General features: G+C 38.9%; 1 protein-coding gene across 1 annotated transcript in view; it reads right to left on the bottom strand.

Annotated features, from left to right (window-relative positions):
* Positions 1–17,523: 17,523 nt before the first annotated feature.
* FAM135B (family with sequence similarity 135 member B) overlaps positions 17,524–23,975 on the bottom strand; it is a 138,520-nt gene continuing 132,068 nt past the window's right edge. The window contains exons 15-19 of the mRNA XM_067292266.1: positions 22,508–22,605; positions 22,056–22,207; positions 21,218–21,328; positions 19,082–19,195; positions 17,524–17,729 (exon numbers count right to left, since the gene is read on the bottom strand). Coding sequence (XP_067148367.1) covers positions 17,524–17,729; positions 19,082–19,195; positions 21,218–21,328; positions 22,056–22,207; positions 22,508–22,605 — 681 coding nt within the window. The remainder of the gene's footprint in view (positions 17,730–19,081; positions 19,196–21,217; positions 21,329–22,055; positions 22,208–22,507; positions 22,606–23,975) is intronic.

Genomic DNA, 23,975 nt, shown 5'->3' with positions numbered 1-23,975 from the left:
AGGTGTTGATTCTTATTTGCAATTTCATGGCTCAAGGAAGAAAAGTGCAGCCCAGGCTTCATCTGCCACTCTAAATGTGGTCAATTTTGTATGACTATGAAGCCATTAGCTGGCCTATTTGGACATAAGCCTACAGCAGAATTAGCTGTAACTGAAGGAGAGTCTGTGTGCATGCGCATGTGTGTGTGCACCTAAGTGTGTCTCACTCTTTCTGACGCAAACTGGAGAGGAAAGCTCTTTGGGGCATGATAATGAAAATCTAATCATGCCGCTGTGAGTCCTCAGGAACCATCCAAGCTGAAGAGCAGGTTGCTAATATCACCACCCTCTACACATCAGTGTCTGATCAATGACACCTGAAAGGATGAAACGTGGAAGAGCCCACGCTCTCATTCTTTTGCTGAGTAATTAGGCATCAATTCCAGCACAGTAATGAATTCAAATTCCAGTGCACCATTTTTGGTTTATTGGCTTGCTAATTGCAGTCTTGATTGTGTCGATAGGTGTTTGGGTCTGCACTAATTCAGTCTCTTTAGTTTCAGGTCTGTCTGCTGACTTTTACAGCCAATTTTCTGTCGCACACCAAACAGCGTACAGTGTGCTATCCTTGGTAACAGGCGGAGGAAGGATGTGTTTGTGTTAGTGGGGAGGTTAGCGGGGAAGAGGAAATAGAAATTAGGATACAAGTATTATGGGAAGGAATGCAGGTTACAGCTGCAGATAAAGGTTTTGTCTGGGGGGACATGAGCAAAACCCTCCATACACAGGGTGATGCCATAGCACATGCACAGTGCTTCCAGGCGTTTAAGAGGCTTTGGTCCAGATTTACTTTGGGCTGCGTACAGAAACATTTTACTAGCCTGCCCGCTTCCTTTTAGCCATCCAGCAACAAAGGAAATAAGTGTTGACTGGACCTCTTCTTGAAAAGACATGAAAAAGTCATGTTACATCACTCACTTCCACCATGGAGATATTTGTGACTCACCTTTAACCGTCTAAAGGGCATACATAGCCTTTGCTGGTGTATTCCCAAAAGAAACTATCAGAAGGGCTAAACAGAAACTTTTTCCCCATTTAGGCACTTGTCTATTGCCTTTTAGGAAACGGTGGCCTGACTTTCAAACTTCTGACTTTTATTAGTTAGAAAACCCTAATTTCTCTGAAATGCAGGCCAAAATCTAACCAGGGCACAGACTGTACCATGAGTCTTTTTGGAAAGCGCCTAGCCCATCTTCGACAGTCACTGCTACAAATCAGTGACTTTGCTTCACTGGGAGTCCCCAGCAGAATGCTAAAGTATGATGAGGATATAGTTTACCATATGGTACCACATTTTAACTTACAAGAATAATAAGGTGAATTTAGTGCTTATGAAAATAAGAGACTACAAATACCAACTTGGGCCATACATAATGAATTTGGCATTGGTTTGGCTTTCCAGAACAGTTGGGCCAATGGGTCTCTCCTGACCTTGATGAGAGTATGCCACTGCTTATCTGGACTGCTCTGAACTTCATTCTGCCAAATCCTGGAAAATATGCCAGCTCCTGTAGCATTTTGAGGATGGACAAATGACTTGCTGGGACTCAGGTGAGGCCCATTCATTTTCTGCCTGTGAGAGTGGAATGAAATTATCATCAAAGGTAAAAGGCAAACACATTTAAATGATGCACTAATTATCCCCTCCCTGCTGCTGCTGCCTTTGCCATTTGATATCATTGAGAAGCGAGACAGGAAAAAAAAAACAAACTATCTGTACAGACACAGACACACCAACGCTTTGCTGGTTGCTAATCAGTTTGCAACAGGAAGGCAGAAATCCTCTAACTTTTCCCCTCACAGGTCCCCTCTCCGTGACCCTGCTCTCATCAGCTGCTCCACAGATCTGCAGTATTTTGGGGACTCTGGAAGCCACCACTGGTGGAAGACACCTCCTCCCTTCCCCCCCGAACTGTCTGCAATGACAGTGCACAACTCTCGTTAGAACTGGGAAATTTCTTCTAGGACTGCACGCTGTTCTTCTTCGCTGCTTCCTTCCTTTGAAGTAAATACAGATATCTTCTATCCAGCCTCTTCTTTGCTACCTGCTGCCTCCACCTGTTTAGCCTCAAATTTTGAGAGAAAGCCTGCTGCTGCCTAAGACACTCAAGACCTCTTATGGTTTGACCCAAAGACCTAATGAGAGGAAAAAACAAGTTCTACACAGTCCTTTTTACACTTATTCCCTGTTAAGCATAAGACTTAAATAAATGAAAATACTTCTTTCACAAGCCTTTGTGTTGGAAGGTAGCAGGCCTAGAACAGATGTGAAGTGCTAGAATCAGTCTCCTGAAGGGCAGGAAAGGTGATGGGAACTCAGTTCTGGAGAAATGATGCAAGTTAACAAGGTCATCGAGAAGTCAATGGCACTGCCACTCTGTGGACCCTGTTCTTATGAGCAGTGCTCCACTGGCTTATGGAAAAGCAGACAAGTTGCCCTGAACTCTGAACTGCTGTGTGCATTCGGTTAAAGCAAAGACTCTGATAGACCCCTGATCTAAGGGAGACTCCTCTTTTTTATGCAGTTCCTTCAGGGAACTATACAGCTAACGCTAGTGTAGAATGATACCCAGTGATTCATCCTGTCGTACCACACTACGCTGCTGATGGCATCAGCTATCTCTAAATATCTCTGGGGTGAAATTGGGCTAATAGTTACAAGGCGGGTTAGCCTTGTTAGTATCTAAGGACAGAATAAATGCTAGTCTTGTTGCCACAAATCTGTGACTAATTTTAAGCACAGACGTATTTTTCTGGAAGTTTGTTGTGTAACACCAGAATTCAAGTTTAAGTACGTTTTTCAGGTTGTCTAGGCACTTTGACATTTAAGGGTCCTTCAGATGCCCAGATCTAATAGCAATCCACAAAAGCTCTGCCATTTAAATGTTAAAACATTTGTAACTAACTGCCTCTTTTTCAGCTAGGAGAAATATTTGGGTGTCTAATTTTTCATATGTCCAGAAACGTTGCCATCTTCACTGTACTTTGAAGCTGTTTGGGTTTCACAATCAATCTCACCTACAAAGCAGTCTAAAATGCTGCAGGCTGGTTAATGCCGACAAAGACATTCAGCTGAAAGAGCAGACGTGGTTGCAGTCACTACTCACTTGTCTGCACAAAAGGCAGAAATGTCCTTTCCCTGTTCAGTTAACTGGTGCAGACATAGCAAAGAGGCATGGAGAAGCAGCAAAAAAGAACCTGATTTCTGTAACATCCTGGTGACAGTGCACCATGGCATATAAGGAGGTCCACAGCCTCAACACACAGGGGCAGAGGAGCACAAGTCTAGCTATGAATTACATTCCTGAAATGAATTATTGAACATTAGGCATAGCAAGGCCTGCTATAGAAGTATTCAAGCATTCATTAGATTGTTGTCTTAGATGTTTTACTGCTTCAAGGCCTCATCTATTAAATCAGTCAATAACAATTCCATGTTAAAGGCATTTTAGGTCATGATCTGATTATTTAACTGTTTCCATTCATTACTGGTTCAGTACTTCAGAGGTGGTTGGCATTCTTCAGGCAGAAAGGCATGATCTGAATTGGCCAAGGTTTCTCAGAGCTCATTCATTCTCTTGCTTCATACTTGACATTTTAAAAATTCTACTTCTGTTTGGCACTGGTATTATGTCCCCCCACCCTAAATGGACAAAAGGAGTTAGGTAATGTGTGTAAGTATCAAGAACCTCACAAAGTACAGACAAAAGGAAGCAAAGATTTTATTGACATTTCTTTACACAGAACACAAGCTACACAAAATGCCACAATAAAGCGTATGTAGAAAAATAGTAGAATCATATTGGCACTGATGACTATTCATTATTATTATCATCTTATTATACAGGTTTCATCATAACCATAATAAATAAGCATTAAAATTTCACAGTGGCATCATAAGCTTTACATTCATGATCTTGTTTGTACAAGGGACCGTGTCAGATTTCATCACCTTTTTTGTATGATCATGATTCAAAGTAGTAGAGTTAAAAATTAAAAGCCCTTTCCCTTAACCTATAAGGATCTGTCCACATTAATCCATTGACTTGATCCCTTGGAGAGGTCTGCATTTGTCTAAAAAGACATTACTTTTACAAACATAATTGGCCAATTGGAAAATTGGCCTTGAAAAGAACCCAAGACATTTATTATCTTCTGGTTGTCTGACTGTGAGATGCCATGAATGCTACTGGCTGCCATTCGGCAAGATCCTCGGGCTGTACAAACTGCTCCATCAGTTTAACCCGCTTGGGGACCTGGCCCGTGTTACTGAAAGTGCATCTGAGCAGCATTTCTCAGGGTCAGACCGTTAGTCAAGACCTTGTGAATGCTGTTGAGTCAGAACCTACGTTTCAAGGAAATTGATTTGCAACTGCATTTTCCCTAAAATGTCATGGACTTGACTCAGCTTCATTTATTTCCACTTTGTTGATAAGTTTTGTTTTTTTCTATATAAATCTCACTTAAATCTTGACAGACAGAGTTAAAGAAAATTGAAGTGTATGGCAGTTGAAAAACGTTCATTAGGGAAAGGGAAGTAAATTACACAGAGGCAGAACAGAGAATGTGTTGTAAATCTTGATGTCTTCTTAAAAATAAATAAAAAAACCTACAGATTTTCCAAGCTCATAGCCTCTAATTATTGCCTCTTCTGTCTGATTTGACATATAATTTGCAAGAAAGATAACTGCCTCAATCAAATGTAATAATATATCATTTAAAAGTACAACCTCTAGCGTCACATGACAGAATCAGTTGTACTTGTATTCAGACCACAGAAATGGCTATACTTAAAAATACCATAAACTACTCATCTGCAAAGTTCAGCCTCAGAATAAAGTTACTGGCTTTGAATCCAAATTTGCAGAAGGTTGTACTTACTGTTACATGCACCAGTTATATCATGCATATTACTTGCCCTGAACAATCAGCCTTAAAGGAAGTACTTGGAAAACAATACATCTCTGATGCATTGCTTTGCAGCCTATGTGTACAAACACGGGCATATATACCAATGCTAGTATTTTACATTCACTATGCATGGGTACAAATGGTTTGTAAGTCCAAGGGTCAGAAAACTGAATTTTATATTTTTTATGAAAAAAAAAAAATTAAAGTTGGAATTAATCACTTGAAACTCAGTTCATTAGTATTTCAAGTCCACACTATGATTTTCTGTCAGTTACTTATTTGAAAAAATATATATATTATTTCCTTTTAAAACTCTTCTAGCTTTGTCCTTGTTAACTAAAAGTATAGTATGGTTAAAGAAAACTACCCACAGAGATAATTACTTACAGGAAATACTTAGGTTTTTTTTTTTTTAATTCTAAATTATATTTTCCTACCAATTAATAACATAACTAAAACATAACTCTTTGAGACATAGGATAAGGGTCTTGACAGAACTGTGCTCCTGTTGGCCAAATTCTTTTCCACGTGTCAGTGAAGAAACAGTGAAGCTCAAATTTTAGGGATTACCATTTCAAAGACTGGATGAGCTGATAAATATTCCAGTGGTGTAAGGTGCTTCATCTGAATAGATACTGTATAATTGAGAAGTTATTTCTGATAACTTGGCTAACTTTAAATATCAGAAAGTTAGAGCATGATTTGGATGTTTACAATTTTAATTCTCTATAAAGAGTGTATCATGAGGGCTTTTCTCTCAAACCAAGAGAGCGGTTCCAGGGTCAAAACCACAGTAATTTCCTGTGTACATCACACACGGGGAATGAGGTGACAGCAGAAAAGACCTGCCTTATAGATATGTTTTGCTTGGAATATAAGTTGATATTTTCTTATTTTCAGCACTCATGTGTAAAATTTGCAGTATGGAATAGAGGGAGTGGAGAGAGGAGGGGATTCACCCATTTTCTTGAATTACCTGAATTAAAGAGCCCTCTTACCTAAAGTTCCCTCTAAGAAAGACAGAAGCTCCCCCAGCAGATAATTTCTTCCATTTAATACTTGTGCTGTTCTCTCAAGGTAACTCTCTCCCCTAAAAGACCACAGAGGAAATTGAACTTTCTGATATTTCAAATGTTGTGGCTAATTGTTTAAACTTAAATGGGAAGATCAATATTTAAGGTCAGATTTTTTTTTTTTAGAAAATGACTTGATTATGTATAAAGGGATTTAAACAGATAATTGAGGTCTGAGTCTGAGATTATGGTTAAAAAAAACTCTTTGAGAGACTCTTTGGTCTGAAAGTTCTCCAGACGCCTGTCATTTTGCATCTGATATTGGACTGAACATTGCCAGCCAGAAGCAACTGATGCATAACTCCCATCTCAGGATATCCAAAAGCTTGACATGGTGCAATACAAGTCACTTCTGGAGCTCCAGCAAGCATGAACACCTCTAACAGCTTCCCCATCTGAACTAGAAACTTCCCAAAATGCGGTGGTAGCTGATTTCTTTCTCAAATAGACTTTTTCAACTGTAGCCCATCTTCAAGGACAACTTGGTTTAGCACGTTCTTACTGAGTGTGGTAGATGTGTCCTTGAATATCCTCAAGCTGGGTGGGAGAATTAATTCTGGTCTTCCAAATCTTGACCAAAAGTTGCAGTCACTACCTTGCTAGATAACAGTTGGGCAATACCTACACCATTCTAAAAGAAAGAAACTTTAGAAAACTCTTCCAAACACTATGTAATACCCTCTTGTCGGGAACTTTCCTAACAACCTTAATTAAAAGGCCAAAGCTCCTGGAAGGCATGAGATGCAAGAGACACCCTAGTAAAGTGTGTTTTCTATTGATCAAGTCCAGGTGGACTTGATGGCTTCATGACTGTAGTCTAGACATTTGGGCACTGTAGTATTCAATTTGTAGATGTCAGTCCTTCCTTTAATCTGGACCTTGTTACAACCAATTCCAATTTAAATTAACATGATATTTCATAATCTACACTGATTAGGAAAAAAAACCAAAAAACAAAAAGCACACACCAAACAACACCTTCTGCACAAAGCTAAAGCAGAAGAAAGAAATAATTTGTTGATACATGTACCAATCTTGGAAGGCCATAGTCTAAAATGAAGACTCACTACTAAAGGATCTGCTGCTCAAGTCAGTGAAGTCCTGTAAGCTGAACCATTTAACTCTTCAGGATTTAAAAAAGCTTACTGCAAAGAGATGAACCCAAGTCACAAACCATAGACGTGAATTTCAATTCTTTTCTGAACTTAGTATTTAGGGATATACTGATCTGTGTTGTGATTTTGACACAATACTTTCTACAAACATCTAGTCATATTCTGGTGGAATTTATTAGGGTGAAGAGGATAGGGTTCAGGAAACTATTTTTTATTATTGCTTTTTGCCTCATTACTGCCATCTTGTCTGGGGTAAATCCATATCATGCCACAGAAAGGAGAATTTATCATGCATCTTCTCCTTCCTTCCTCAGTCTATCAGAGCTACAACCAGCTCCTTACTCAACTAGAGACACTAAAAGGTATTGGACAAAGCACCAGTGTTGTTTCTTTCTTGGCATAACAAACACAGTCAAAATGAAATCTAGAAAACACTGCTGATAGCTGGGTTTTTTTTAGATATGTATTCTCAAAGGGAGTACTACAACTAGTCTAGGCTGGTCTCCTTCATACGAAGATTTAACAGCGGAAAAAAGAAACAGTTAATTCCCCAGACTGGGTGCATGACCAACATATACAAGACTAAAAATAGCAAGAAGCGTGGCAAAGCCGATAAATCATTGGTCTATCAGCTTAAAAATGAAAGCTTGGTTGAAGAAGGTGAATGCCAAGAAAAATAAAAAAAATGGTGACAAGCTTCCTGTCTCAGGAGATACGGCAGCTTGATTTGACACGTTTCATTGACCATGGAAGCCATGGAAGAGGTAGATAACACACATCAAATTCAAGACTGCTTAGATAAGATTAGGCTGCTAATGGGGTGACAGGAGCTTGACATTTCATTGTACAAACCAATCTCTCTCCTCCAGTGAGATGGAGGAAGCCAGCAAACTGCTCCCTCCCAGAAGCACTGAAGGATAACTAAAGTAACCCCCACCCACCACCACCCCCCAAAGGAACAGGAACCTATTAGGCTCAACAGTCACCACCAACTTCAACAGGAGTTATATAACAATAAGAGGTATGGTATCCAAGAGCTAAACTTTGCATTTTCATTTCTTATTGAAGGTGATGACACACATTGGATCAAAAAGATCCTCTTTGTCTCTTTTTCATCCTTTCCAACGCATGTAGCTGCATGTATGACAGTGTATTAGAAATGCCTTGACATCTTATCACAATCAAGAGCGGTGCAGGTAACCTTACCCACATAAAAATAGCAAAGAGTTAGAGAGCATTTCTCCTGAAATGGGACAGATAGATTTTTGACAGTACTTTCAGGAAAAAAACAAAAAGCTAAAATGAATTACTAAAAATTAACCTGAAAATTCAAATATTGGGGCTTCAGAGGCTGTTTTATTTATTAGATTAACCCTGCTTATGGGAAGTGTAGAATAAGTGAGCATTTGGATCCCCACCCATATATATATATATATGGTTCTTCGAGGCTAGACTTTTATGTGGTCTTCAAGAAAGTGTTTTCTTCCTTTGAATAAGCTGTTTGTGTTTGCAGTTGATATCTCCCAGTGTCTGAAATGCCTGCTGGCTTGCACTAATAGTAGTCCCATTTACTCCGTCACAGTTTCATATTTTAGGGGCAGAAGCTACTTGGAGATGTGCAGCTCCATGTATACAGCTAATGGACTTCTGGCACATAGTGTATGTATGTGAGAGAATCGGTTTTGGACAGCTGTGATTATTTTCCTTCATGTATAATAGGATCTTTCAGTGCTTTAGGCAAAAGTAGAGAGTTGAATTTGCAGAAACAGATAAATCAAGTTTCAAGGTTGTAATAGAAGTTAATTTAGTCTGACCTTTTGCATTAGCAGAGCTTATGCATATTTATTCTTTATGCTCTTATCCTATGCAGGGAAGGCCTGACTCATCTGCATTTAAAACAGCTCTACACTGATTAAATTGTTTTCATAAGCATTTTTATTCAATACACGTATTTCTCTTAGGCAAATGTACATGTATTATGTAGTCTTATTATAAACAGAGAAGAAACATCAGCAGCAGCAGCTCCTTCAGACTACAGCACGTGAGGAAGCAGCATGCTGCAGACCTGGAGTTCACAAATTAAGTGAACATCCCTGTCTCTCATGAAAGGTTGAAGCAGGCTCAAATCGGGTTTCCTCACTCTCTGCACCTAAAAATCACCAATAACTAGGATCACCTCAGGTAGGATGGGCAAACAGGAGTGAAGCAATTAGCATGGCAATGGATGTGCCAGGGGCACAATGGGACAAGATGAATTGTGTGCTGAAAGGGAGGTCCACCAGCGATGTTCATATGCCACAGGACACAACTCTTTGCCCCTGCTGGTGCAATCACCTTAAACAAAACATCACAGGTGCAGGAAGTAAATATTAACTTACAGGGGGGTGCAAGCTGGAAGCTTGTAAATTCTGGCAACAGGAGGAAGGCTCCAGCTCTAGCTGTTCAGATTAGGATACGAGCTAGGAAGAGCTAGACGACAGTCAACAGTTGGTGACTGTCTCCTCCACAGGACAGAGGCACCTATCATCCAAGGAGGTTTGCTGATGCCTGGAGCCCAGATTCATGACGTTGCAGAAAGACTGCATAGGCTCATCTGGCCTTCCGACTCTTCTCCCTTGCTATTCATGTATGTGGGCACCAATGACAAGACCAGGGTAAATCCTGAGAATATCAAAGATGATCACAGAGCTCTGGGGGCAAGCATGAGGAGGATGGCAACGTAAGGTGGTGGTTGCCTCAGTGCTCCTGGTCAAGGAAAAGGCCCAGATAGAAGTGGATAATAGCTTTCATAGGAAATGGATGTGACATACCACTCCTGGATAAGTGGAATGGAAGGCAGTGCTGAACATATTTGTGAATGCACCTCCGCCCTGACTTCAGTCTCTCTGGAGCAAACATCATCAACAATATACACTATGCCAAGAACTGTGTGTGGCTATATGTGACATACTTAGAGCTATCAGAAGAGTTTTTAATTAATTTCAGAATGATCTGGACTAGGTTTACGGAGTATTTTAAATACAAATAATTGATCATATATATATACATTTTTTTTCTTTAAAAAGGTGTATCCCTCACTTGGTTCTGTCATTTTAAATGGATGCTAATCACCTGCATGAAATGTTTTTCTCTAATATCTAGAGTTGCATTCTGAACAAGAAAGAATGTCACAGAAGGAAGGAAAAAAGTCGCAACAGCAGCACAACACAATGACACAGAGAAAGCACACAGAAAGACTGTGCAAAGGAGTATGGAATGAACCAGTGTTAATTGAGCACAACACCTACAGAGAAGCAGCAAAATATCTTGTCCATCACAAAACCCAAATTTTTCAGATATTCTGCATTTCAGTTTCCTGCTAAGGTTTAATGAAGGATAAACTTTAGTTTTGGATGAAGTTCTGCTGGGGCACATCATGAAAATCCCACATCACACAGATGAAAAAACAGAGGTTAGTAGATTGTCTGGTTCAGATAGTTAAAAAATTTTGCAACCTTGAATGAAGGAAAGGACTGAGGGCTTAAGAAAAGAGGAATTCTTGGAAGCCTTAGACAAAAGAAAAGCAGGAGATGTAGTCAGATAGTGACAAGGTGACCATGCAAACTTGGGAATGATTGGGCAAAGCAGAATAGTAGCTCAGGGCTGATTAGGCTTTTTAAGGGACAGAAAATTAGGGGAACAATAAGAAAAGGGTACAACCAAAGAAAAAGAGGGATGATCTTGCTGTGGTCACAACATATGGATTCAAAAGATAAACTTAAACCAGAGTTGAGTGAGTTATAGCCAAGCAAGTCCAAAACTAGATATTTGAGGCCTCCATATATTAATTAGCTAATTTTTATTTCAGTAATGCTCTGCACACATAGTTCTGCTATATTTCATGAAGTTCCTGAGACTCTGGTGATGTAACTTGCCATAAATCAATGGCATTCAAACATGAGAATGAGTGGAATGAACTCTGACTCCAACAGACATGGATTTATGCTGATTTATACCTGAAAACCATTTCATGATTAAATACACCCTGGGAGAGGGGATAAAGATTGAGCTAGAATTATCTATTACTTAATAACATTAAACAACAAAACTGATGAGCACATATATTGAGATAAAACAAAATACTCCATAAGAGTTCTCCATGGACATGACCTTTAGCATCCAAATGATCAGCTGGAGTGAAATACAATGTTCTGTTCTGATGCTAATTTTCAAAATGGAAATTCCAGTTCACAAAGAAGACAACCATTCAGCTAGGCTGGCACATATTGGCATGCGGAGACCACCACAGAACTGCCCCATGACTATTCATTATATATAAGGTTTCATGGGATATTTGCATAAAACTTCACAAGGGTCTAACCCTATCGTTAGAAGTTCTCACTTTCCTTCTGCGCCACCACTTATGTATTTCATATGCAGAGCCACAGTGCAAGAGAGTTTCTTTCCTTAACGTGCAGAAAACGCCACAGGAAACTATGGATTCTGATGAAAGCTTTGGCCTGAATTCTCAGTTTTCACATGGTCTTGTGATAGCTTTCTCTCTCAAGCTTGGCTCTTCTCTGGCAAGGGAACAGTGAAGAGGATCCATCAGTGCATGTTTATGAAGTGCCTTTGAAGTAAAATAGTGCTTGATATTACTGTTAGTAATTCCTAAAGCTGTGTACTAAGTTTTCAAGCCTTTAGGACACAATTCTTTAAAGTGCTAAACAATTTCAATTTCCACTATTGTCAGCAGACAGATATGATTTTGAAAGCAAATAAATAATTTTGTAAAAGGAAAGATGAGCATACATTGGAAGCTGGTAAAAGACACACTTCCAGCCAAATTTTAAAGGAGCCTAACATGCCTCTTCAGTGTTTGCTGGTAATCCAGCTGTGCCAACCAAAACTTCCACTTACGTATGAAAAACTGAATAGCTAACATCTATTGCTGGCATCTTAGGGACTCAGAAAATGAGTCCCACAATAAGTTCCCTGGTCAGTGGAGAGACATAAGTAACTCTGAAGGCTATCAAAGAAGAAAACAAGATCTTTCTAGCAGACTTTCTGTAGTGCCTGCCTCTCTTCATTGATTATATAGAGAATTTAGATATTTCCTTTAGTAGGACAAATTCATTTTACAACTAATTCTTAGATACAAATTAGGTAAAGAAATTAGACTGCCTAAATTCTACCCTAGAAGCAGAAACATATCCAGAGGTTTCTCTGGGTTTTGTGCAGGTCAGCCTGCAAATATTACCAGGAGAATAGAAATACAGTCCCTTGAAAATCATCAGTCCAGCTGCAGAAACAGCTAGTCCCTTTCTATCCTTAAGCCTCTCGCATTTACTTCAGTGCAGTTTATTTCCATTCATTTTCAAAAAAACAAATTTTCCTTTTCAAAAGTGATGAAATTCTCACACAAGCAGAATTGAATGGGCTCTTACAGCCCCAAATTAAGAGAATTTCACCCAGCTATTAATAAAGACATGATACGCACTGAAATGTTATTACCACATTTTTCTCAAGTACTTCCATTTTTTATATACTTAGTGCCAAACCCTTTGAATACTATATACTGTTTATACACATATATATATATATGTTTTAATGTATAGTAGAGATGGAAAAGTCAAAACTTCTTTGTGTTTTTTTACCTTGTCATTCTATGAATTTTTCAGTAAAATTTAATGTGTTTGTTTCTTCTTCCTCTTAAAATTTCTGTGCCATCCAAACCAGATAATTCTATCACTGAAAAGGAGATGGCTTCAAAGGTTAAGTGCTATTTTAAGATACAGTGTGCCAGGCCTTTGGGATGGGGATGGAGTCCCATATGGGTTCCATCACTGTGTGGGATTCATCTGATCAGGTGTAGCTGTCTACAAAGTAGATGCCTACATCTGATTTCCTGCACAGCCAGTGGAAACGGGCACTCTTAGAGAAACCTGGCATAGACAAGTAAAATAGGTCAGATAAAGAACACTCTAAAAGTCCATTTTTCCTTCCACTGACCGCAAAAGGAGTCAAATTCCCTCTACCAGACCACAAACAGACATCTACAGCATAAATGTCTAAGGTTAAGTGAGATGATCCTACTCAGTATAGAGTTTTTTTCAATTTATTGTCAGGAAATTCACCTTTGCCTATGCAGCTTCCCCTCCTTTCCTCCTTCTCCTTTGGTCCTTTCTATTGCTTTTCAATGCCCTGAGGTCCTCTGTCTTCACTTCTCTTTTCCTTCATGTAGGCTGTCACCTTGCCTTGAGAGAACTTACCAGTCTGGGCTATAATCCGCACAAATATTAACATTGGCAAACCCCACTAGCAAAATACACCTTGCCTGTGGGAGCCAGGAGGTCTACTGTGCTGGTCCTAACACCTCACACCTATGTGCTCAAGAGACAGTCCTGCATTGCCGGCTTTGCTTTTTCTTCTCTAAAGAAGAATCCCATTGAAGTGAGGGAGTTTCACTTCAAATACAACTAGCATTAGGCCCAGGGCTCTCTCTGGGTATCGACAAAGTGGACAGTTGCCTAGCAAGTGGACTATAAGGGGATTAGAAAAAATGTTGGCCTCTCTACCTATTTTATTGAGCTAGTGGTGTGGAAAGACAGGCTTGTTTCTGCCTTTGCTGCCATGCACCAAAGCAGCAGCTGTCACCCCCGATCCCAGCTGATCCCCAGGCTGTCCCAGCCATATTCCTTCTCTGCCCCATCCCTTCCCATAGGAGCAGAAAGAGAGTGGCTAAGTGGGCAAAATCCAATTTGCCAGCACAACTGAACAGCCCCAAAACTTCAAGTTGTCCCAGTGACAGTACTGGGAATGTCCCCTTCAAGTGAAATACAAGAACGGTCTTGCTAAATATTGCACAGCATAGAATAAGGATGCTATTTGTGTACTGAACAGAGTGGAAAGCTGTCAAAGGACTTCTACATCAGGGCTGAAGCTTTAAAGAAAAACAAACTACAAAAAAAGTCAGACTTCCCCCTCCTCTGTCCAAGTTCTTGAAAGTCCGTCTTATCCACTGTCAATTTAAGAACTTAAGAATTTAAGCACAGCCCCCATTGATACACCAAACCAAGAGGAGTTTGTGCAGTTTGAAAGGAAATCCTTGTAGGGATACTGCTAATGTACCTAAATGTAATTTAAGAGGCTTTCTGTGAAAGGACGACACATTAAAATTCCAAAGATCAACACAGAAACAAAGATGCTAACTATGCAGTTTTTTTGTTATTTGGTAAGAAGGTAACTCTCAATATATATTTCTTTCTATATAAATCATTATATAAAAACCTCCTGAAAATGAGTCCATGTAGATTACTATATTTTTATGATGTCCAGCCACTTACATGTTATTTACATTATAACAATAATGAGGATTTCTGTTCAATATAGTATACTGTAGGAGTGGATTTACAATATTCAGAATCATTACCAATGCAAGATTCCATTAAAAAAATAAAAGAAGAAAAATAGAGACCATTCTGAGAGCTTCAAAATGAATGCTAAGCTAGACAGTTATTGCCAATGTTTCTCACAACCTTCTGGCAGCTCAAGGAAGATAAAATCTATGTCTCAACCTTTCACAGGAATGACATGTCCCAGATTTTTAGCAGCTCTCTATCATACCCTCCAAGGACCAAGTTGTATGGGCCCAATTTGTCTCCCATTGCAACCAGACTTTGAGGCATGGAAGAACATTATACATATAGAAACTTTTAGTTATATTTTCCATCAGTCACAGCACTGGCAGCAGTGTAGAGCGTGAGAGCGAAAGTGAACATACTGGAAGGACCACCAACTTCTGCAACAATACAGAAGAGACCTTCTCACATTTCCTCTCTTTCTCACGCTGATGCAAACAGAAGGCTGGGAATGCCATCCAGTCTAAAAGACAAGGCGAGAAACCACCAATATGAATGTAAGTGTGGATACCCTGGCGTGTTGTCAGACTCCGGATACTCAGTATTAAAAACAGTTGAATGCAAGAGCTTGAAATAAGCACACTTTGTACAGATTTTAAGCATATACATACATACATATGTATATATATACACATATAACTATATATGCATATGTTCATATATATTATTTATTTATATTTGTGTAAACTGGCCTCTCAATGATTTTCAATATTTTCCATTTGCAGACACCTAAACATGTTCTAAAGGGGGAGCCAACCTTTCTGGGCAGCACTGAAAGCTACTGACGGTGGGGATCGCTTTTCTTACTTGCTTTCACATATTCCTTAGAAGTCCATGACTGCAGATCAAAACCATTGCGCTGTATGAAAGTTCAGCCTACATCCTCCATTATAGTCAAAACTGTGTAAACAATTTACCAAGGAAGAAGTAAGCTGTGATATGTACGTTTAGCCGGCACTAAAATGTGGAGGCAGAAAAGTGATGGATGAAGACTTCCAAAACCAGAGGTGAGAGCCAGAAGTTCTTCATTACTGACATAGAATTTTTTTGTGAACTAGGTAAATCTAGCCAGTTTATAAAAGGAAAAGGGGTAATAGTATCTACCTATTTAATTCACATACTATGTAATATTTAATGTTTGCGAAACTTGTTGACGTTAAAACGTACCATGTAAGTATTTCTATTTAATTTCAGTGTGACCTTTGAGGGGCAGAAGATAATTTTTTAGGTGCAATATAACTTCCTATTTTCAGATGATTTAATCCTACCCTTTTGTATATTCCTTCTTAATTCTTTCTATTTACAAACATATCTACGTATCAAACCAGCCTTGTTCTTTAGCAGTGCCTGCCAGTCTGCTAGAAACTCTTTTTCTGAAGTAATTCTGTACAGCTTGCCCACTTCCTTCTTTTGAAGACAAGTAGTGTTACTTAAACACTATCTCTTTCATGCACAAATGTTCCCCCCCCCCTTTTTTTTTTTTTTGTTTTGTTTTAACTCACCTATTTCATGGATCTCCCCTGTCTTCACCTTAATTAACTGCTGAGAGTCTTGACACCTGGAACCATCTTTGTCATTTTTTTACTGCTTTTGTCAGAAGATATGGAGAGCTGGTCAGTTATGTTTTTAAATGAAAATGTTTGCATTAGAAAATTGTCTTTCTTTCAAACAAAAAATATTTGTGAAGAATTATTCACTTTCCCTTTTTTGAAAAAACAGCTGTGACATTGAAAATTTATCAAAATGGTATGAAAACATAGAAAGTTATTGAAATTTGTCATTTTAAATGCTGATAACTTTTTGATACAAATTTTAATTAAAAATTTCAAAAAAACTAGAAAAAGTGAGAAATGGGTTCTTTTCCAAACCCTTAAAAAGAATTATAATATCTTTGTATGAATATAGGTTTAAATGTTTCAACCAGCTGTAACCACACAATAACTAGGACGTATATAGCACTGTAAATGGGCATTAGTAGAGCATTAGTATGGCATTGCAGAGAAGCCTAAGAAGATATCCCTGTATTTTTAAGCTTTCCACAGTCCTTACCACTCCATATCACCAGACTATTTTCATCTGATTGGTTTTGTAGCTGTATTACTGGCTGGGTTTTGAATTTCAGCTCAGAGTAATAAATAAAAATTTTATTCATTGGGGTAAATGTACCCGGATACACATTTGAAAGTAAAAACCTCTAAGGTTATAACGACAAGCACAATAATGATACTTGATAAATGTAAACAGGAGAAGTGTTAACAGATGCCACTGATATTTGACAAGTATTCCAATAGATTCCACTTGGTTTGGCAGCTTCTAACTTGAAAAAAAAATCTTTCCAACTTTTTTTTTTAAACAAATATCAAGATTTCTTCATTCTATTTAAAATATTTCTTCCCTTTCCATACTTTCAGTGTATGCATGTTACAAATGATTGCGAGTAATGGAGTCATCTGAGCTTTTTCTTTTAACAAATGGAACCGTTAAATCTTTCACAAACATTTTCCAGACTTTTTAGTTCATCACAAAGGAGGTTTTAACCTGAGTTCATTTATACTTGCTTCCTCTTGTGTTAACTACCCCCAAAGTGCTACAAATGTATAGCTTTGTTAATACATAAATAAACATTAAATCAAGGACAGCCAAGTTCCTGGGTTAATAACTGAGAGAAATGGAAATCATATCGGTCCAATCACATTTAGAGAATTTGCCTTCTTATTCTGATTCTCCATTTCAGAAGTGACTTATGCCTTGATGTGGACAAAGAGCATAGAAACTCAAGAGGGATATTTATTTCTTCCAAAAGCACCAGTACTTGGAAGCTTGAATACCTTAAAGCCATAGAACTTTATTCTCTGGGACAGAAATGAAAATGGAGAGAGTTTGAAAGTCCCACCTGATCTCTTTTCTGACACTGCACTTTTTTGGCTAAGGGATTCTACTCCACTCAACAAACTGTTTTGCTTCTGTTACCCAGTACTTCAGGCACTATTTGAAGTAGTTGAGTCCTGCCACGAGGAAGAACTTCTCCAGGAAAAGTTCGGAGTCCAGCACTGCAATGTGGGCAGCGCGGCCTATCAGCGTGTTGGCGGTGTTTGGCAGAGCGTGGAACACGTTGTGTCGTATTAAAGTGCAGTCCTTCGCCCCAATCAACGGCTGGAGCAGGTTGTTAATCATTTCTGCATAAACAGGACCTGAAAAATATTTTTAGATGTCACATCTACATGCCAAAGCTGCCTGACCCCTTCTTTCCTTACGGTGTCATTTAATCCCAAGGAAAATTGGCAGGAGAATCAAAGTAATGACAAAAAGCAAGTGCCTAGAGAGCCATCCATTGCCGAGGTTAGCCAAGTGCCAGGACACCATTAATCTAAGAGGAGACTTTTGCCACCCCAAGAGGGCTGCTGAAGCTCCTCAGCATTCAGTTCCATTTCTCCTGCAGTGGAAGGAAACGTTCTCGTTACCTTCAGGGAAAGAGGGCTGGAATCACACTGTTTTTGAAGAAGAAAGAAAAGGGGTCTGGCAAGAAATAGAGGTCCATTAGGGTTTCTCTGAGGTATCTACTTCATCAAGAACACCATGCCTTTCTATAGGTAGTTGAGAAGTTTATAGAACAGCGACTGCTCAGGAAACTTGCCATACTCATGAATGATCTACACTGAATGTAGACCTGGCTTCTGCTAGGCCATGCATATCCCTGCGAAACAACCGCCTGAGCTAGGAGCTTGCCTTTCAGTTCGTATCTCAGGTAGGGAGAAAGCAGAGTTTTATTTTATTTCATGTATGAGAAGGAAACCATGTTGACTCTTGGGCCTTTGAATCCTTTGTGTCTCTTTGTACTTCCAGGGAGTTCCTCCATTTCTAGCTAACCACAGATGTGAAACAGGCATGAAATAACACTGAACATTATTTCTGAAAGTGGTATCAAACTGAAACTATGGAGCATTTTGTAATAAGGTAAACTGCTAATCACAAAGGCAATACATGGGACAGCATACAGTCTGAGCTCGCGGGAGAGCTAGGCCTCTGATGGCACGTGTCCTGAGGTGCCTGGCAGATTTTATTACAAAACAAGATGATTTTAGATCTGATTGCCACTTAAATCACACGGCACTCATCCAAAGACTATTGAAATCAAAGGGAAAACCCATTGACGTTGGATGTGCTTAATGAGATTTCATTATGTGAAACAGAGGTGAGACAATACTAGCAATTCAGTAGACTGAAGAAAAACAATGTTGGGAACTAGTTCTATTATCAGTACTTTTCTTAAAATAAATTAGAGGGAAGGAGAGGAAGGGGTAAGAGCCCTTTGATTACAACCCGATTGAATTTTTTTTTCATCAGACAAAGAGCTTCTTAAAAAGCTTTTTTTATTGATTTCAGTCATTTCCTGTGGGAAGAGAACACTTTCTTTCTTATCAAACAAACATTTGAGTTTTCATCCTGCTCATGAAAAACCCTTCTGATGCAATGACCTCAGCTACACAAAAATCAACACAATTCCTCAGCAGCTTTGTAAATGTAGAAAAGATCTTACACATACCTGTGTGTCTGTCTTTAAGTGCATTTTTGCACATTTCTATTCTTGCTGAATGAAAGGGCACATATCTGTCTTGAGGTGAGGCCACTAACACAACATTTTTAAAGTATTGAAGACCTGTGGCAAACAAATGCATTAAATATGTTCATCACGATAACGCACAGCAATGAAAAACATATATAATGTCAGCATGACTAGCTCATGTTCATGCACATTTTGAAATCTACAATGCCAAACAGATGAAGAAAAATTGAAACATAGCACAGATTTATAAGGGTTGGGAGAATAGCTTAGAAATATTTCTGCTACTTCTGTGAACTACAGAATTAGTTGTATTAATTGTATATCAGAAAAAAAATAGAACTGTTTCTGTTCCAAACGATGTTTGATTAAAACCTTAATCTTGCAAATATTTATGCCTCTGAACAGTGTAAATGCATGAACAACCCCACTATAGTTAATAGGTGTTCTTGAATGGATAAGTGGATATAGTTGGGTACAGGTTCCTGCTGCTTTCTCTGTTTGTGGCCTCCTGAGCCAAAATGTAGCAGAAGAGTTGGAAAATGGAGACAGATGATACAGTCTATTAGTCCAGAGAGTATCCTGAACACAGGAGAGCTGTGGTTTTGACCTTTCTCCTTCCCTCTCCCTCATGGAAAAGCGGCCCAGGACCAAGTCTTTCCCTTTCTAGACTTTCCTCAACACCACAAGGAAGAGTACTGCTGGCTTCCTCTACTAAATAGAGGAACAACTGTTCATTTTTTCTTCCAAGACAAGCACAAATAGCATTTAAATAAATTAAACTTTAAGCAGGGACTACTACTTTAAGAAGAAAGTCAGAAATTTTTGGAGGCTCAAGAGTTATCTGGAAAAGAGGCAATAACACCACCTTCTTAAATTTCTCCATCTGTAAGTGCTCTCAAGCACTTCTGGAAGAAAGATACAGGATTAGGAGGGCCTCTGTTATGACTCAGCTCATATGCTCATATCTTGACCTACTTCAGGTTTTCCCCCTACGCATCTACCTGCCTCATTCTGATTTTAAAGAAAACCCTCTTGACATTTAACTTTTTGCTTCTGCAGGGACAAAACCTTCTTTTATCGCCCATTACATCTCCAGTCTCTCAAACTAACAAAACAACGCATCGCTGTGGCTCACAGCACGTGCTTGGGAATTCTTGGCAGTGAAGCTATCATGTTAGCTTCCCATGCAGACCCAATTTGATTTGAGCCTGACAGTCATAAAGTAAACATCCCACTGTACTCCATAGAAACGAGAGCCAGGGAATCATACAGGAAATTCAAATAATGCCAAGATACAGCAGCTTCCCTTAACTTAATAGGTCAGGTATTGAGTTCATAGAATTAACAAACCATTCCATGTCTGACAGACAAAGTATCAAGAAATTATATTTGTCTTAACAAATTTGTCTTTGTTTCCTATTCGTAAGGTACCAGAGCATGAGAAAATAATTAAATATCAAGTAGTGACTCTTTGAGTGTATACTTAGCACCAATCTGATCACATGCAATATTAAAAATAACTCTTAGAAGAAAAATATTTGCTTGAACAGAAGGATTATGCTTTCTTTCTTTTCTTTGGAAAATCCTGAATTATTTCATTTCTTCATGACAGACCAAGGAAAGGGTAAAAGATCTCTGTTTAGACATCTTTTTTCCAGTGCTAGGCCATACATCTCTCTCTGTAGTACAGAGATGTCACAACAGACATCAATAAAATTTGCTCTTCATCTCATGGCATCATATTTCCTAGAGAAGAGATGCTAAACTTGGAAAAAAAAAATGGTTTTCATCTAGCAGCATAAATTAAGTAATGGTGGCCTGTCAAGGATGATATTTCTTGCTTGCAGAATATAAACTTAGATGCATGTTTACTACCGCATGGAAGGCTTATTTGGTGCTAACAATTTGGCTACTATATTCCCTGGTGACTACTGCAGAGAAAATGCATGGATAAAACAGATATTATACAGAGCAGACCTTCTTGAAAGTAAGGACATTTGAAGAAAAATCAGTGACTAAAAGCATATTTCCTTTACTTTCTAGAGAACACAGTAATACAGGACAATTTTTGGAACAGTTGCTGACATTTGCACACCCACCTCAAGCACTACTTACCTGTTTTTTGGCTGAGCTGATAGAGGAAACATTTGCGCAGATCCGCATTGTCCCTGAAGGTCAGTTGCAAAAGTGACCCTGATTTTTTCAACTTCTGCATGAGCCAAAGACCTAGAACAACAACAGATGCATATTTTTTACCACGGTTGCTAATTATTAACCACAGGGTTTAAAGAGATGTGCCTATCATAATAAATTATAACTGAATATACTAAGAATGGTACTGTAACAGTATTAAGTCCTTGTTTCCTCTTGTATTGCTAATCAGCAAGAAGAAAAGTCTAAGGGTCTTCCTGTATTCTCCAATATCATGGTAACGTGAAGACTCAGGAAGGTCAGACTTTGAGAGATTCATTTCACATATCGCTGTAAGTGTCTTTCTCAGCCTTGGAGATGCCTGACTTTACAGGCAATATAAAGGGAAGTGGAAGAGTGTAGTGGAAGTAAGATCGCTTCTTGCTACTGCACACCCCTGGCCTTTCCAGGGAGCACAGTGAGGGACCTAGCAGCAGGTACCAAGAGCCCGTCTCACTGCAACCTTCACAGAGCCCAAGTCAGGACAGCAGGATGGATTCAAGGGGTGAGAAAAGGGCTCTGGCACTTGCACTTCATCACGCGCGCACAGGCAGATTCGGGAAATGCAAGCTGCAAGTTCTGCATGACACTGAACCCACCTCCAGAAGGAAATCTCTGTGGGTTTGAAGTCTGCAGCAAATATTTTCTGCAGCTTCAGTGTGTGACTCGTGTCATCACAATTTACTGCTGCCTCCAGGGAGCTGCTCTCTCATGCTCTCTGCCACAGACTACAGCAAGTCATAGCGTTCCCATTAACTCTTACCTGTACTAACCAAAGTACTGTTGTTGTAAAGGGTTCCCAGGTGAGGCCCAGAGAGGGACAGGAAGGTGTGTAATTTGCTGAGGTAATAGCGAAACCTGGGGCGAGTTAGTACAGATCGGATGATGACGTTACCAAGGGAATGTCCAATAAAACTGTTATGAAAGACAGAATTACATTAATATAAAACCAATCTGTATTTTATTTACATTACACATACGGGTGACATAAGTTTTTCGCTTGAGTGGACGCTATCAAAGTTTTCATTAACACCCTTTAATTATCGTTTCATATTTTCTTCAGCCTCATAGATACTCTTCTAGCTATAACTGTAAAAATTAATCTCACTGACTTTAATGGCTTTTGACATACTGCGCCTTTGGAAAAGTTAATTCCACTGAATGTTTCTTATGACCATATGCAGTTATAGACTATTAATTATCAGAATGCTTTACCTTATTCGGGATATGGAGAGGTTGTACAACTGGATATGCTGAATAATTTCATCCAATAATCGGTCAGTCATTGTATCAAAATCAGCAAAAGTATCAGTCTGGCGAAAAAAGAATTGAGTCAGCTGGTGAATTAAAATGTATTGCACGTATTGCTGTAAATATAAATCAATAATAATCAATAAACCAATGATATTTTCAAAATAAAACACAAGAAATCTTGGGCATTCAAGTTAGGACAAGAATTATCCTGGGCTCCTTTGCAGGCTGTGGAAACAGGGCCTCTAGAAGACAATTCATATTTTAAGGGGGTTAAATTGCTTCTGTGGTTACTCCTCTTTCTCCACTGACTGTACTTCATTGAAACAGCCACGCGTCATGGAAGGAAAAACCTAGGCCTACAATTTATTAATAGTAAGGTTAAAAATATATGGTTGCGTGATTTCAGAGTCATTACTATGATCTTAAAGTGGCCCGATGTGACGCTCATGAGAACTGCTAATGCTCAGCCTCTCTAGGCACAAGACTGTGCATGTGGAAGAAAAGCTTTTGGCATTTAGGATTTAACAGATTACCAAGGTGAAATAGTTTACAGCATTATACACTGACACGTGGGGTTATGTCAACCCTAAGGCTGTGATCACAAAATTATTAGGCCATTTTAATGAAATGTCGTGCGCTATTCAACAGTTATCAGTAAGAGAATGGGTGCCAGAAAAAGATTAAACACTTTGTTGCTTGCAACAGTGCTGCCAGTTGTGATACAATAAAACAAATAACGTATTGTCCAGTCTATACAACTGCAGGCAGATGATCTTATTCAGAACTGTGTCGTTTGGCAATCCAACAGAACTCTAAATCAAATTTGTAACTAATGAGATGCCACAAAAACAACCATCAAATATTGGAGCAGCTATTCAGAGAAAACATATCTAGTAATTAATGCTTTTGTGACACAACTCATCTTGCTAATTGCAGCTCTTGCAAAGGAAAACATGAGCATATTCAGTTTGCAATACTGCCTTAAAATAAATGTTCTCATAAACTACAAACAGTCCACTAACCTCCTGCCTGTTTGTTTTGTCTGCATTGATAATTAATGATTTCCTCCTGTGCTGCTTACCCCAAATCTTTCAGGTTGGAAAAATAAAGGTGGAAAAATACCAGCCCAAATGTTAATCGCAAACAAAATGCATCCAACATCGTATTTCACCTGGTTATGCCTCCATCCTTCAGTATCATCTCAGTCTGACTGAGCTTGTCAAATATCTCACAAATGAGTGCCTAAAAAAAAGTGAGTTCCATTGTCCTCTATAAGGTGAACTTCAGCTAAACAACTGATTTCATAAATGGTTTTCAATGTGGTTCGCAGAGCAGAGAAAAAAGGTTGACAGGATGCTTTAAAGCATGCAGATAACCAGCAAGCCACGTAGGTCCTATTTCCAGTGCCATGGGAACTTGCTCACTTTTC

The sequence above is a fragment of the Apteryx mantelli genome, chromosome 2, assembly GCF_036417845.1.
Source record: "Apteryx mantelli isolate bAptMan1 chromosome 2, bAptMan1.hap1, whole genome shotgun sequence".
Taxonomy (NCBI): Eukaryota; Metazoa; Chordata; class Aves; order Apterygiformes; family Apterygidae; genus Apteryx; species Apteryx mantelli.
The sequence above is the reverse complement of the archived record's forward strand: the minus strand, read 5'-3'. Positions and strand labels throughout refer to the sequence as shown.